This window comes from Tympanuchus pallidicinctus, unplaced genomic scaffold (genome assembly GCF_026119805.1).
Source record: "Tympanuchus pallidicinctus isolate F22 unplaced genomic scaffold, pur_lepc_1.0 scaffold11, whole genome shotgun sequence".
NCBI lineage: Eukaryota > Metazoa > Chordata > Aves > Galliformes > Phasianidae > Tympanuchus > Tympanuchus pallidicinctus.
Genome location: NW_026294627.1, coordinates 4,921,488 through 4,938,831, shown reverse-complemented (window position 1 = coordinate 4,938,831; position 17,344 = coordinate 4,921,488). Strand labels below are relative to the sequence as shown.

At 38.5% G+C, this 17,344-nt stretch overlaps 1 protein-coding gene across 21 annotated transcripts in view; it reads right to left on the bottom strand.

Annotated features, from left to right (window-relative positions):
- Positions 1-17,344, bottom strand: part of DLG2 (discs large MAGUK scaffold protein 2) — a 986,929-nt gene that overhangs the window by 85,198 nt on the left and 884,387 nt on the right. For all 21 annotated transcript variants that reach the window (XM_052669729.1, XM_052669569.1, XM_052669635.1 and 18 more), the window contains one exon: positions 7,258-7,372. In XM_052669729.1, the coding sequence (XP_052525689.1) occupies positions 7,258-7,372 (115 nt within the window). The remainder of the gene's footprint in view (positions 1-7,257; positions 7,373-17,344) is intronic.

Here is a 17,344-nt window from a genome sequence, read left to right as displayed (position 1 = left end):
AAAAACTGCTGCAGTTTGTGAGGTGGCTGATTATTTCAACTGAAGATATATCTAGTGCGTTGACTATGGGTGATATTGGTGGACAATTGGACTCGATGATTTTAGAGGTCTTTTCCAACTTTAACAACCTTTACAGCTCTCTTACTTACAGCATTTCAATTAAAGACCTTTGAAAACTTCACAGGTACAACTGAAAGTGTGAAATGCTGTAGCTCCGGTGACATCAGGGAGATCACCTCAATAAATTGAGTCCATCACCAGACATCCCCTGTTCTCAATTTTTAGTTGATTATTTAAAATTTCTTATGTAGTCTGTACTTAGCACAGCAGGATGAGAAAGATGGTTGTTTTTGTAACTGCCAATAAATGATCTTCTAAAGTACATAACCAGTCTGAGGCTCTTCAGAAAACATTGCATTTGCATTACTGCATATGAGATTTGTCTCATTTTCCTGCTTATTTTACATACAATCATAAGTTACATGAGCCAGATACTACACACAAATTTCAAAATAATATCTGTATTGGATGTATTGCCTGTTGTCTTAGGTGATCTTATCTTCCACCATATCCCTCATCCTTCTCTGTTCCTCAGTGTGTCTTATAACTAAAAAACAGCTAAGTGAGTATTCAATTAATATTGGTTCAGATCCTGAACAGCTACCCAAGGAAAAGGTATCTTGAGCATGAAAGAGTGACCTTCCTTGCTTTGAAAAATAAAGATTTGCACCTTGATTCTGACTCTGAGCACTGCCCACTGAAGCCAATGAAAACGCTCACTGCTGTTAGCAGAATCTGGAGAAGAAAGAACAGCTAAAAAGTAGTAACAACTCAGACACTCATACAAAACCAGTACGTGTGAAATGAGTCACTTTCCAAACCAGTCTCAATTTTCCAGTCTGAAAAGACATTTCAAGATCAACAGTCCATTCACAAGTGTAGGTTTTGTGTGTGTTTATCTGATCACTTCCAAATATGTCTGATAAACACCATCATAAAACCCAACTTTCTATACTGTCACTTAACACAGATTTTCCAAACACAGCTCTCTGCTGTCTTCTATAATTTGGACCATTCAATTGCCTAAGAATAAGCCAAGGTAAGTGAACAAACTGCATTAAAATTTCAATTTTCCCCCTTGCTTTTCAGTAAAGAGAATTTTAAGAGTTTCTATCATTCTACTAAAGTACAGGCACAGTTCTGTAAGCTGTAGCTATTTCTCTATCAAGTTCAAACAGTAATACCTACGTGTCAAAATAAAACCCTGTCCCCAGAAATTCAGACTAACAGTGCTGCAAAGCCTGAGAGGGATGTACAGAGAGATACCACATTTGGTCTCCATGATACTGGCAGATTTCTTCCAACTCGGGATAATGTATGAATTCTAAACTCAACCAGCTTGAAGACCATGACCTGAAAAGGGTGTATCATCAACAACTTTCAGCAGTGCTGAAATTGCAATTCAAGTTGCAAACTAATTTAGAAGGAATTTTGAGGGATAAGAATTCACAGCAGAAACAGCTGTAGAGAATGATGTTACAGCTTCTACAATATATGCACACAGTGTGTGTGCATGTGCGTGCCAGTGTGGGTGGGATTCAAGTTACAAAACTGTAAGTGATTGTAATATAGATGTTTACATCTCAGCTAATCACTTGAGGCTCCTTCTGCTCATCTGTGAAAAACAGACATTCTTAGAGCATGATTTGTCTGAGCAATCCACTTCTGAATTAGATGAATTGCTCTCTGAAAGTGCCAAGAGCACAGCACTGACTCTAGAGAGAGACTGGGCAACTAGCTTAAATGAAGACAAGGTACATGTGAATACAGCATATATTTACCACTAACATATACCCTTAAAGATATTTATGTAAGCATATATAATCTCCTTGCAACATTTAGGGATGAGCATTTCAAATAGCTCTCTCTGCTTCCCTGGGTAAATCTTTCCAACACCCATACTGACATTGTCATGTGTGAAGATTTCACTGCTGGGATGTCTTCAAAGCATACATTTATCATGTGGATGTCAGACTGCTCTTATCAAAACCTGCTGTCAGCTATCCCAGGAGAGTTCTGTCGATGGAGCCTTGATCTGATGCTCAGAGATCTATGGGCTTCACTGTCTCCAAAAAGACAGGGAGATTGAAGGCTGTAACAGACATCACATGAAACCAGCCCTGAATGCCACAAGCAACTTTCGTAAGCTGCTTTATCCAAACTCTTCAGTTATAATTTGGCAAAGTTCCCAAGTTAGAATTTCTATGATTTGTTGACAACCAACTTCTCTCAGAGCAATAAGGCATCATGCTGATTTCTTAGAAGTTTGGGAAATGCACATAAAGGTGTCTAAGACCTAATGGAGAATTTATTGAGCTGGGAATTGGAGTAAACAACCCAAAGTGTCTCAACCTTGACTCCCTGACAGCTGCTGCTAAGTTGCTACGGCAAATCTTTAGATTCTGTTCCTTAGGGCTCAACGATAATGAACCAGAACACATTCATTTTTAATATACAATGCTTTATTTGCACAGCACATTCCTATCAAAGCTACAAGATGCTTAGCATTAATTCAATTTAGGAGAAATTCCAGCTCCCAAAATTACAGCTGGATCTAGACCTATCCCAGCTCTGATTTCCACACCCACCTTAACACGTATTAGTACAATTTGCTTTATACTGATAGATTTGAAAGCAGTGCTGTAGCTGAGATATCTGCATTTCCATGACCTCAACCAGTCCCTTTATAGAGGGCAAACAGCCACAATCAGGTGCAGCGATTTTGCACTGACTGTATCAAACAGATTTTAAACAGTAGAACAGCAGTGGCAGGACAGGGGTGTTGATAAAGCTTTTGAGTCATTACTGCTGAGTGATACAGCAGCTCAGCACCTGATTGTGGTTTTGGCCCATTGAAATTTTTAATTACAGCCATTATTTCAGAAGTTGTCTGGTCTGAATAAAGATTAAATGCACTCTGTCTGTTTATTCCAAGCTTATCAATCGCAAAACATAAAAAAGCAACTCTTGGAATCCCTGTGGTTGCTTGAAAGCCTTTTCTTAGTGCATCTGGCAGCAATAAGGCATGTGTTACTGAAGTATCTACTTTTACCCTCAGAAATATAGAACATGTACTTTAAGTTCAGGAGGAATCAAGTAAATCAACAGAAGAAAAACCCTTTATCACGTGTAGATCTGTTTCCTCCAAAGGTAGATAATTTTACATGGAAGTTTCAGTGGCTGCTTGCATGCACCAAACTTCATAAAGGACTGCATTTCCCTAATGCTTGACTCTTCAAAGCACTGCCATTTTTCAGTCTTTGGGTTGAATAATGTAATCTGGCATTTCTTAAGAGTGCCCACATGCTGGCTAAAAACATTTGGATGTGAATCCGGATCTAGAAGAACATAGCAAAGCATGTATCTATTTTAAGACAATGAAATACACAGTCTTACAGGAGCAGATTTTAAAAACTTGAACTTTAAAGACAAAAAAAAGGGAAGGTAAGAATTTGCATAAAAAAAATTGAAAGGACCTATGTGTGTATACAGTGCAGCATTTAGTTGGTGAAAAGTTTGTTTACTTCCCTCATTAATCATGAGCTGATAGCTGAATTCCAATGAACTAGAAAGGATAAGAGTGGAATTTTTTATCCTCTCATGTCAGTTATTGAATTCAAATTAAGTTCATTCACCACTAGAAACGAATGAATTATAAATAATAGAACATGCTGCTTCACACTTTCTGTTTCGGTGGTTTTTTTCCTCATTGGAGATATTAAGCGACAAAGAGAATGTGGGGTCCTAATTAACAGCATGTCCCACTGCTCAGTTCTCCCTTGATGTCTCTTAATACTTTGCTATTAGTGATGTGAACTCTCTGAAAACACCCCAAACAGAGACATAGTTTTTCTGATACAAAAGGAACATACAGTACATAAAAAACTTTTCAGTAAATTCCTGGAAAATATTCTAAGAGGCAGCAGAAAGTCTGAATACAGGCTGGGATAATGAATAACAACAACAACAACAACAAGACAGAAACACTGAAGCATGCACAGAAAAAAGTCTGTGTCAAAAGGTGACACAATTTATCCTGAATAAATAATTTTCAATTGTTTTCCTGTGGAATCTGCATTTATGTATGACTTTTAATTTCTATCAGCTGACTAATTCTAGCCTTACATTGAAACTATTAACTCTGTGCTACACCTTCACCTCTCTTCATTTCATGTAACTACTTTTATACATCTCAGTTAAAATACTGTGCTATTACACTGGGAGTCTGGATTGCTCTCTAGATACAGATGTAGAAACCTAAGGTTCTACGGAGAGAATACTTTTGTCACAGATGTCTAGAACAGGTTAGATGAATAAAATGCAGGCAGATTCCCTCTCTGGAGATGCCCTTCTCTTTCCATCCAAAGGGAACCTCAGAGTGACTAGCTGAGATATAGATGAATACTCTGGTCATTAAGCATCTTTTCTGTTGGCTTTTCGATGAGCAGATTATGATAGGTATTTTCAACCTACGTGGATCTTTATTTTATTTCCTTGCAATGGCATTTGCTTTGATTAAGCACTCCAGCTGAAAAATAACTTTGCTTATGTTCAGTGAAGGACAGCGAAATCACTACATACCAAAGAAAGGAAAACAGAGAGAAAATCGTTAACTTGTCTTTACAACTGCAGATTTGCAACATACGGTAATTTGCCTCTAGTTCTTTTGCAGATTCTCTCCAGGATAAGCCACTGAAGTAGAAATGCCTTGAGGTATAAGAATTCTAAAGTACATTGAATCCCAGGCATTTTACAGGGTCACTGGCTGTAAAGAGTTATCCATAAAGTACACTGAAAATTTTAATCTCAGCAAACAAGCACATTTCCCAATCCATATTTATTTTTTTCCACAGCGCTTAATGTAGACATAAGCTACCTTTTTAATTACTGTATGATTTGAAGAAGCAGTGCTTAGTTCAATGCTCCAGGCACTGCTGCACTGCACATTATAATAATATTTAAAATACAGAATTTCCCAAGTAGATTTCTCAGAGTTGGACACAGCCATCTGTGTGGGTTTGATTGCACAAATTTACGTTAATAAATGTGACGGAGGCTTTTGAGGTTTTTTTCTTTAGAGGTTTGGGGTATTCTTTTGGAACAAGTCTGGAATAAAAAAACAAATGTTACACTTATGACTGGGGAAGTGATATTTAGATATGTGGCTAAGACCACAAAGACATCTGCAGTGAAGCCCCAAGGCATATCATCTCAGTGATAACAGACCATATCCAGAATACATAAATTAGTAGAAAACACAGAGGACCAAGGCTACTCCAGATTCTGCAGAGATTTATTAGCTTGGCTTGGTGTGGAAGCTAATAAGCCCTGATTCTCAGCAGGGCTTACCAGATCCATGCTGATAGAGGGGTAATGAGTTCTCATGAAGCTCAAACCAGCAAATTGTTCAGGACCCTTTGTGTGTATACTTGAATTGACTTGTGGTTGCCGGTGTGGATTTCTCATGCCATTGTTCCCTACATTTTGATTTCCTGGCTTTGCTCACAGCAAAGCAAGCTTCATCTGTTTCTACATGTGCAGTGACTGTAGCTTTTCTGAAAATGCAATTTCAAGTGTTTGACCAAAACTCTCTACAACTAAATCACTCATTGTTAGATCTGGAAAATACCCAGTCAAGGTGGAATAGCTTCAGAAGTCAACTCAAAGCCAGAGAGGCCAGAACAGGTCAGAGATACATCAAAGCCATGGCACTTTCAACCTGATCTTGTCCAATAGTTCTCAGCTAACACTGATCCACAGCACGTCAGTTCTTGCCCTTTCTGGCAACAGTACCAATTAGAGCTCAATGTGGTTGCTGTTCACTAGAATGAGTCTATCAGTGCCAGTATTTTTTTCCATCCTTCTATGTTACTTTATCCCTTCATGTTGAGGGCATAATGACAAAATGGAGAATTTAGCCTTAATTGGATCTCTGCAATGTTATCACCTGAATTAGCTCCCCCATGAATAATTATCACTGCCTGGAGGCTGACAAATTGCTTCCCTTTACTTCATGATTGTCAGAAATTTCAAATTATATGCTGAGCATGAGGGAAAAAAATAAAAATGAAAAACCCAGAGAAGCATATTTATTAAGATTATTAAAATATTTGGCACTGAGTTCTATAGTCTCCCAGCGTCTCCAAAGGCATGAGTGACAGTGAGAACTTTTCTAGGGCTAATTTCAGAACTCTGGTCTTTCAGCCAGAAATAATTTCCATCAACAGACTTGCTCAGTCCAAGCAAAACTGTAACTGCTACACCTGGCCCACAGTTAGGTAATTCCTGTGTTGCTCACTGCCCCATTTAAGCTACCTATATTATCTTGTTAAGTGTCTCATCTGCATATTTGATCTTGCAAGGTAGATGGTAAATTTATTGTAATATGGAGAAGAGGAGGCTCAAGGGAGACCTTATCAGTCACTTCAATTCCCTGAAAGGAGGTTGTAATAAGCCGGGACTTGGCCTCTTCTCCTGTGCAACAAGCAATAGGATGAGAGAGAATGGCCTCAAGTTGTGCCAGGAGAGGTTCAGGTTGGAAATAGGAAAAACTTTTCTCAGCGAGAGTGGTGAGACATTGGAACAGGCTGCCCTGGGAGGTGATGGAGTCACCATCCTTGGAGGTGTTCAAGAAACATTTAGATGTGGCACTGAGGGACGTGGTTAGTGGGCAATACTGGTGATGGTTGGACTAGATGACCTAAGAGGTCTTTTCCAACCTTAATGATTCTATGATTCTACGAGCAAGGGGACAACTGCAGACTGGCACATGCTTAGAACGGTATGTGAAGGTCTTTGCTTTGGAGTATAATTCACAGAGAATGTACATTTTATGAGAACAAACGTTCCATGTCTGGTTAAGGCCCCATGCAGGATCGCAATGCGTCACTACACCACAAAATCCATCTTGGATATCGAAGAGCTGACAATGGCTAAGAAATCTTCATCTCATAAAACCTAATCACTAGAAAAGTATAATGCTCTTTGAAAACAGCTTGAAATGATAAGATTAAGCAATACAGCATTATTCAATTTTCACATTAATGATGTTGTGTTTGTAAGATTGATGCATTTCTCAATTCAGTTCAGTTCAGCTCCTCAAACCTCCTCACTACCCAGCTGAGCCCATTGCACAAAAATCAGTCGTGGACCAGAAAGCTGGTGACATGTCCCCAGGAGAAAGCTCTCCCTGCTCACCTGACATACAGTGACCTCTTCTGATTAGTCCTCAGGGAGCCAGACCCAGAACTCATGCTGTGATTCATCATCTGCTCACGCAGGTCATGGATTTTTGCCTCAAACCGAGCGTACTCTGAGGAGATAAAAAAAACACAGAATATTTTAGTTTTCTTGACCTATATAATCATTAAGGCTGCTAAATGTAAATATTAAATTAACAAGAGTAAAGCATGTCCTGAAAATTGAGGTCTAGTAGAATCTCTTAGGTAAATACACAGCTTTTTTTATTGCAGTACATGAAACTTTCAGCACTTTCCATACTGACTGTGCAGCCCCTCTTTCCTGGATTTCAATGAAGAGAATTAGGTTTAAAATGTGTTACTGAGTACGCTGCAGTCTGCAAAAGGGATGTTAAAAACAGATCACTACTATATCATTTCTTCTTGCAAACAATGAGATACCTTGACAGGGTTAATGGAATGATGCACTGAAGTTATTAATTATTCAAGTACTGAGTATAAAATCTCACTAAGCTGCAGGAAGTACATCAAAGTCCAATTGTCCCCAAAAATAAGGTTTTTGAAAAAAGCTTTTATTTCTTGAAACCAACTATGTAAAGGCAATGCTCCAGCAACACAGGGAATCACAACTCAACCCCAAACTGGGAGATCTACCCATGCGAGCTGAAGACTAACTTGAGAGGGGGTGGACAACGATTCATTTCACTGAGTCAGTGACACTTTGAAGAGTAAGATGTTGCATACTGATGCCAGCAAAGAGAAAATGATGTCCCCCACATTTCAGCGTTTTATTACACTGACTGCTTCAAAAGCAGGATCTAGAATCATAGAATCATAGCTTTGTTAAGGTTGGAAGAAACCATCCAGTCCAACCATCAGCCCATCACACATTCCCATTAAATCATGTCCCTCAGTGACACATCTCCACAGTTCCTGAACACCTCCAGGGATGGTGACTCTACCAGCTCCCTGGCAGCCTGTTCCAGTGCCTGACCACTCTTTCTGAGAATAAATTTTTCTTATTATCCAACCTGAACCTCCCATGGAGCAACTTAAAGCCATTCTCTCTCTTTCTATCACTGTCACTATAAGTTTGCTCCCTGTTTGCTGCTGTTTGAGCTATGTGAGAGTTCTGTAGGACAGCAATGTTCTCATTTTCCCCTAGCAGAAATTTCAGCATTATTTTTGTTCAATAATTTGCTGTTCACACTGGCTCCATTTCCAGAATGTCTTTAACAGAAAATTCATTTTATTTGATGGCCTTTAACTTTTCACTGGATAACCACATTTGACATTTCCAAGATCCCACATTTTGTACAGTCGCTAGCTACCATCAAAATGCCTTACCAGAGTGCTTTAATTTGGGCTTCTGTGTATTTATTTATTTATTTATTTATTTATTTACTTTAATTTTTCCTCTTGTTACAGTTAGGTTCATTTTCCACTGAGCTTCTTTTACATTGTTTATTGAATTTTCTAAGTGACAGTGTCTACTTTGGCAATCAGCTGGAAAGCACTGCTGGGATATAGGCTCTTCAATCTTCCCACGTACCTGTGACTTCACCAACTGCAGCTGAAATTTTGCATGTCAGGAGAACAGACACTCCTACATACAGACTGTCTTTCAGAATTATTCTTTAGATCGTTTCTTATTTATTTCACCTACAGCACATCTTCAAAATTCTCGGTGATTAAAAAGCCTTGAAGGGACTAATGCTCCTACAAACCTGTATAGTTTTGTAAAGTGGGATTTACTTCTGAAATATTTATCCCAGTCTAGGATTTATGTTTTCTCTATGTGAGTCATACTTGTTCTATTCTTCCGCTCTACAATTCATTTAGTAAATAACCATCTTCCAACCAGGGATTTGTCTAAAACTGCTATTTCATTATAAAAGACTTAACATTTCTTTTTGGCAAACAGAAAAGGTGAACTTAACAAGAAAGATCCTCCATTTCTGTAGCTCACACAGTATCAGTCTTCTGCATAAAGATGGAACACCATGATATCAGGGTTTTTACTAGGTCTGTTTCATGTGCTGGATAAATGAAAGAAGATAGTGAACATGTAGATGGACAGGGCTCTGAGCACCCTGACTGATCTGTATGTGTCTCTGTTCATTGCAGGGGAGCTGAACTAGATGATGATTAGAGGTCCACTCCAATTCAAATGGTTCTTCTAAATAGTGGTTTTAATGGTTCGAATCAAGAGTTATTCTATATGGCACAATCCCGTTTCTTTGATATTTTCTACCTGGATGAGGCCAAAGATTTGAATGATTTGCATCAGAGCAGCTGTGTAATGGCAGCTTTCTCTTACGAAACAAACATGTCCCAGGCAGACTCTGTATGTAAGGTGTCGGAGTGAGAATGAGAAGAGAGGACTGAAAATCTGACTCTAACACAACACCCAGCTACTTGCAACTCTAACATCAGCATGCGACTATGGGTTGGTCAGATTACAGTTTTTATTCTGACTTGCAAGGGCACTTGGAGCTTAACTTGGAATTTAATCACACAATGGCTTGGATTGGAAGGAACCTCAAAGATTATCTAGTTCTAACCCTGCGCTGAGGCCAGGGAAACTAACTGCTAGATGAGTCGTCATCGATAGATTTCAACTGATTACAAACTTATTCTAAATAATGTTCTGTTTCCAGAAGACATTTTGAAACCACAGCACATATTAGAATTTGTCTAATAAGTGTGTGGTGGGAGTTCAGAATTCAAATGACTACTCCCTGCTTCATTTTAAGAAACGCTAAAATAAGAATGATTATTCTTTTCCTTTGTGTTCTTGGGTTTTCCCCCCCCCCTTTGGTTTGAAATACATGATAATTGGAAAATAACCAATTTTATGGCTCTGTATTTTCCCACATTACCACCTTCATGTTATACACTAAAAAAAGCCATCCTGAAATATACTCCTGCCCCTTTCTCATGACAAAAATCTGGACCACAAAATAGAAAGACAGTCAATGCAGGTAGTATTTAACCCAGCTCAGATCAGCTTCTTTAATCTCAGTCCTCATTCTTCTCTTACTGATGACTACATACTACAGTGACTGCTGCATTTGAAATGTGAACAGGGAATGAAAGAATGATGCTCCATTTCTGCTATCAGAACTGCCATGTTAGTCCTCCCCACTGGGAAAGGGCCCTTTTTTCTTTGCACTTCTTTTTCTTCCTCATATATGGGGTCATTCCAGAGGACCTGTTTCCTAATAGCTTTGCATTTGCTAGACGTGAGCAGTGGCAGTAAAAAAATGTTTCATGCTTCTTTCAGATTCACCTCTGAATCTAAATAACACACTTGAAAGGTTCCCATGCAATTAAAAGGGCACTAAAGTTGTGACATACTGACAAGAAAGGCAGTTAAGGCTGATTCACTAATTTTATGCCCTTTCAAGAAAGGTAGAAGTATTGCTGCTGGAGTGCATCTTAGTAAAATTTGCCAAATTTTTACATACCAGAATATATCTGCAGAGGTCCAACAAATTGCCTGAATCATTAATGATCTAACAAACTAATTCTGGTAGCTTATGAAAGTGATAAAATCACATAGTAGGTGAAAGGACAAATAAATGACCAAACAGAAATCTGTGTAATTGCTGAGGTCACACAGGCTTGGGTCAGTGTTTGGAAGGCTGTGTGTAGGAAAAGGAAGGACCTGGGGGTGTTAGCTGACATCAGGCTGAATATGAGCCAGCAGTGTGCCCAGGTGGCCAAAAAGGCCGATGGCATCCTGGTTTGTATCAAAAATAATGCAGCCAGCAGGAGCAGGGAGGAGATCATCCCCAGAATTCAGCTGTGGAGAGGCTGCACGTCCAGTATGGTGTTCAGTTTTGGGTCACTCACTAGAAGAAAAACATCAAGGCCCTGGAGCGTGTCCAGGGAAGGGTAACAAAACTGTGAGAGATCTGGAGCACAAGTCTTATATGGAGTGGCGGAAGGAATTGGGATTATTTAAGTTTGGAGAAGAGGAGGCTCAGGGGAGACCTTATCGTTCTCTACAGCTCCATGGTAAGAGCTTATAGTGAGGTAGGTGTTGGCCTCTTCTCCCACGTAACAGGGAGGATGATAGGATGAGAGGAAATGGCTTCAAGCTCTGTCAGGAAAGATTCACTCTGGATAGTATGAAAAGCTTTTCTCAGAAAGAGTGGTGAAGCATTGGCACAGGCTGCCCAGGGAAGTGGGGGAGTCAATGTCCTGGAAGTGTTCAAGAAATGCATAGATCTGGCACTGACAGACATGGTTTAGAGTGGTCACAGGAATGGGTTGATAGCTGGAATAGAAGAAGTGGTCTTTCCAACCATAATGAGTCTATGATTATATGAAAAATGGTCTAAAAGACTATTTATTATACCTGAGGATATAAGAAAGCACGCAGAAGTCTCGGGTGCATTTGAGAGATTGGAAATGAACACAAAAGACTAAACACGAAGAGATTTTTAGAAGATTGTAGTGGAAAACAAAATATTTCCAAATTTAGAAATAGCAATGAGATTTTGTATTAGATGGCTTGATGAGAATTTTTGATCATAAAATAAAAAATAACTGAGATAAAAGAATTGAGATGCAGCAGCTCTTTTACATGAAAAAGTTCCTGAGTTTCTTGAAGCTACAAAACTATTATTTTTCACTTTTAAGTTTGTAGTACAATTGTAGCATTGACTAAGTTTTGAGAATATTAAAACAAAAAAACTGATTTTACAAATAAAGTTAAGCAACTGAAGTGCTGACAGTCTACAACAGTGAAAACAGTAGTACAGCATCACAGTTCAAGTCCTTATTAGTTTGAACATTTAGTGTTGACATTTTTAGAGAGAAATTCAATCTGTCAGCAGGTATTAAAATTTGCTTTCCCTGTGTAATTCAGGGTCATCACTGTTTGCTCCTAGATGATAACAGGTTTCCTAATTGCTGCATCTCTAACCCACATCAGCAAATGTTGAAGCACTGATTGTTAATAACACAAGTTGGAGGTGGAAAAAGCACTGTCTACCTCTTGGGCTCCACTGGAATGTGGAAGGAATATAGAAATCAAACGACTGAATTTTAACAGTCAACAGTACAATGACAACAACAACAACATAAACCCAAACCCAACAAAACCCAAAATAAACTAAAAAGGAATTAGTTAAGAGACAGAATTTTATTGTCTCCAAAAGGGTATGTCAAATACCTCTAGACTCTATAACAAAGGGATGACTACCAGACCAGCTTCTCCATCACTATCAATTTGGCATCATTTCAGTGGATCCAGGCCAGTTTAAACCTTCTGTGATGTTTTTAAAATTCTGTTTTGTGGAAATACAAATTGTATGCCACTATGGTGAGTCATGAACTTATTGCCTTGGACATCTGAGATAGCAACAAGAATGATACCATTATTATGGTAACATTATTTATGCTATTTATGCAGATCTTTTTTTTTTTTTTTTTCTCCCTCTGTTTTGTCTTAGCAGATAGCTTGGCTTAGTGGTTTAAGATTTAATGTAATAGAAAAATGCATTTGTTTCCCACTTCTTCCCTTTGCCTCTAATGCTGTCCAGTCACCATCTTGCCTTATACACAGAAGCTAGAGAAAGGTTTTTTTTTAAAAAAATTTTACAGTAAGAGCAGTGAGGTGTTGGAACAGATTGCCCAGAGAGGTGGTGAGAGCCCCATCCCCAGAGACATTCAAAGTCAGGCTGGATGGGGCTCTGAGCACCTGATGGAGCTGTAGGTGTCCGTGTTTGTTGCAGGGGAGTTGGACTGGATGGCCTTTAAGGGTCCCTTCCAATTCAAATGATTCTATGATTCTCAATTTGATAATTGCTTTCCACTGATTTATAATGTGAACCTGAGTGATCTACAAAGAGTAAGCCTTACATGACAGTACATAATGCAGCAATTTGCATGTTCAGTTGATGTAGTACCTCTGGCTATGCCTATCAGAGTCCTAGCATGGAGCCTCTGATCAATACACATAAAATCATAAGAGAAGGAGTGGGCAAAAGACATGAACTGTTGTGACTCTTTTGTTTAATATTTTTCGTGAATCAGTTTTTGCTAAAAGTACTCTGACTACTGTTTTCAGATGTCTACAAGTTCAATTCAATAGTTTTTGTAGCCTGATATAGCAAGCATTTACATAGCAAGCTAATGATGGTGAAAAATCTTTGTGGTCTGCAGTAATTTCTTAAAGGACAAACAAAGAAACATTCAATGGTTAGACACAATTCACTGTACCTTTGCTTCATATATGTATCAAATACATTATGTCCCATGTTGGTCACTGCCAGGGATGTGATTATGGACCAATGGGATTTGGATCTCACATCGTACCATAAGTGCTATGCTTTTAATGTGTCCCAAAGAACAGTTAGACATAACATTAGCTATTTCATCATTTGACAGGAAAAAAATGCATACAGAATTTAACACCATTGGTAGACACTGCAATACTGTACATTATTTACTGGAGAAAGTATTACTTGAATAGACTTACTCCATTCACTATGCATCGAGCAATAGAACATGTTAGGCTCTTATTTCTTATCAGTCATACAGCTCCCTTGAGCTCACTCAAAGGAAATGAAAAACACGGATTTCAATACTGAGGAAAGATACATTTACATTTTATTAGTTTTTATGACTTTGAATATATCACCTTGTTTTTGTTGGAATACTTTCTACACACCTTTTCAGGAACCTTTCAGCAACAATGACAAAGGCATACTTACTGACTTTACTCATTGCTGTGGCCTTTAAAACTTCAGCACAATAGGACAAATAACGTCTTTATATATATATATATATATATATTAGAATATATATATATATATATATATATTAGATTGTTCTCTTCTTAATCTACAGGTATTTACATTTGAGCATGCTTTCTAATTAAAATTTAGTTATGTAGCTGGCCTAATTGCCTAAATATCACTGCTATCTTTATTTTCATTTACTTTATCGCTGAGGATAATGCTGCTTCCATCCGTTGCACCATTAGATACAGCCCTTATATTGTGTTAGTTGTGAATATAAATACACCTGAAACGATATCTTCCTCCCACGTTACATTAAGGAGACTAATACTGTGTTCTATTCATAGTCAGAGGGAATATAATTCCAATCCAAATTAGTCTCTGGAAGCTTTCATTTCAGTGTCTTTGTTCTGCATAATGAAAGAGATGTACTAAAATAAATCAAGCTATTATTGAGTGACAAGGACTTTGTATCCCAAAGAAGTGCTATTCTACCTGTTCTCTTAAGCTATCCCTGGCTTCTGAAGTGTCAACTTGCATTCCCTCTGCTGGGAATTTCTTGTAGCTTCTCCCAGCTATTGAGGGAAACTGCACACCACTCAACAGTTTTAACAAACAGCCCTGCTTTCTCTCTTGAGACACTGGAAAACTTTTCCCACAGAGCTTTACTGTATTCTCAAAAACTTGTCCCTCCTAAAAGAGAGGAGATTTAGATTGCATACAAGGAAAACACGTTTTAAAGTAAGGGTAGTGAAGCAGTGGCACATGTTGCCCAAAGAGGAGGTGAGAGCCCCATCCCCAGAGACACTCAAAGTCAGGCTGGATGGGGTTCTGAGCATCTGGTGGAGCTGTAGGTGTCCCTGTTTGTTGCAGGGGGTTGGACTGGATGACCTTTAAGGGTCCCTTCTTACTCATACAATTCTATGATTCTACGATAAACAGGACTGTTTGGGGAACTTTTTCAAATTCCATGAGTTTCACACTGAGCTAATATCTTGGACAATGCTGTGCGTACAAATCCAAGGAAGGAAAAGGCACGTAAAGAACAAAGTCAGATCTGCAACAGAGATATCACATATGGTCTGCCTTGACAGCACAGCGTGAGGTCTTAGAAAGGCTGGGCACATCTCTTTACCCCAGGCATCTGACTTGCACAGCCACGCTTGCCCAGCAGAGCAGCATATGTCTCATTAACCTTGACAGCTTTGTAGGAGTTACTGTTTCGTATATTGCAGAAGTGTTTAGTGATATCTCTGGTGTTTTAGGCACACGATGAGTCTCCATCAAGGTGAAAAAAGCTTAACTGCATTGGAGTTCTTTCCACAAATATTTACATGGGACATTTAAAAGAAACTCTACTTTCTATTACTAACGATGTGAATTCATTGAGCTATTTCATTGCTGCAGGCTAATGGTGGAGGATCTTATTTTCAGACATTTATTCAATTTCCACAATTTCTCATCCAGAATCATTTTCCTGGGGCAACTGTTACTTGTTATCATTGCTTCATTGCCTTTTTTTGCTTCTGCTTTTTACCAACAGTAGTTCTATTTCTTGGGAGATGACCATTTTATCCTGATTAGCCATATCTTCTTAATGATGTTTCTGGCTTAGCTTCCTTCCAGCTTTTAGAGACATGAATTGACAGGAAGAACCAGAATACAGAGGTGACATCTTAGGCATGGCAATGCAGGAAAGACATTTTTGTGGTCCTCAGTAACCCTGCATCTACAGTGGGAAGAAGCTACTCTCCTTTTTAAGCTTCTGATTCCTACTCTTCCTCCAAGTTAGTAAATTCCTTCTTCCAAAAGCCTTGTGGGTGCCACATCATGTCAGCTATATGCCAGTAAGAATGAAATGGGTTAGACCTACATAGGTTAACATGGAGGAGTTATAAACTGGGAAGCACTTAGACATGAAACTTTGCCTACAAAAGTAAAGAGGCAGGATACAGGCATACTGAGCTGAGGCCAGACTGGGGCAGGCAGTATCTTCTATTGCATGCATAAGATACCACCTGGACTTGGTTTGTACTAACCTTTTTTGAGGGGGAAAAGAAAAAGGATACAATCCTATTTCTTTGATAGGACAAGAGGTAATGGCCTTAAGTTGCTCCATGTGTTGTTCAAGTTGTTTATTAGGAAACATTTCTTCTAAGAAAAAGTGGTGAGGCATTGGCACAGGCTGCCCAGGGAGGTGGTGGTGGAGTCACCATCTCTGGATTTGATCAAGAACTGTGGAGATGTGGCACTGAGGGACATGGCCAATGGGCATGGTAGGGGTGGGCAGATGGTTGGACTCCATGACCTGTTCCAACCCAAATGATTTTATGGTTCTTTGTCTTCAGGAACAATAACAACATGCACTTAACCAAGAATTTTTTTGAATAAAAAGGGAAATGTAGATCAATATGACCTACCTGTTTTTCAGAGAGAAATGAAAAAAAATAAAAATAAAGACACTGCTAAATCGGGGTCAAAACTCTCAAGTGAATTTTTAGGAACTATTTCACAGCAAAGACATAATATGCCAATTTTCTACTTTTAGTCCATGAAATTCTGATACATATGCAGTGGGAAGAGATAACAATGGGGCTCCTGAAAGAGTTCATTTGTGAAAACAGAGTGGTAGGGAAGCAAATGTGATTTTATTAATTCCATAAAGCATCATGAAAGCAGTAACCTTCAGGAAAAAAAAAAAAAAACAACAAAAAACAACAAATGAACAAACAAAACAACAACAACAAAACCCAAACTCACAAGTTATTTAAAAAGAATAAGTTGAAAAAGAAAATGAAATAGCAGGAGGAATACAAATGTTGCAGTTGTACCTAATGAAGGATAGCTTCACAGTCTAGCTAAAGCAGGGATCAGAAGGACAACAATCAACAGAAATACAATTTTGGAGGAAGTATGACAAAAATAAACAAAGAAAAAAGTTGGGTTGATCTGTTTTTCTATTGTAATTTGTGCCATTTGCTTATATTAAACAGTGCACTTAATAAATGATTCCCTGCTTGCCTTCAAAATCTGTTTGGCAATAACCATCTTCTCCCGTACTCCTTCACTTTCCTATATTTGCGTGTACTGCTCTTTCAGAAAAGGGTATCTTTAACAATCTCCCAAGGCTGTCTGGGATGCTCTGCTGAATTAATAAGACCTGAGCAAAACTAGGAACAAAAGCCACTTTTTCGATTAGAAAAAAAACAAAAACAAAAACCATGAAAAATATCCCAGATGTCCTGAACAAAAAGAAAAGCACGCAGAAAGAAATGAAATGGAAAAAACCATTCCCACATGTGTACTGATCTTTTTAAAGAGGCACTTTTG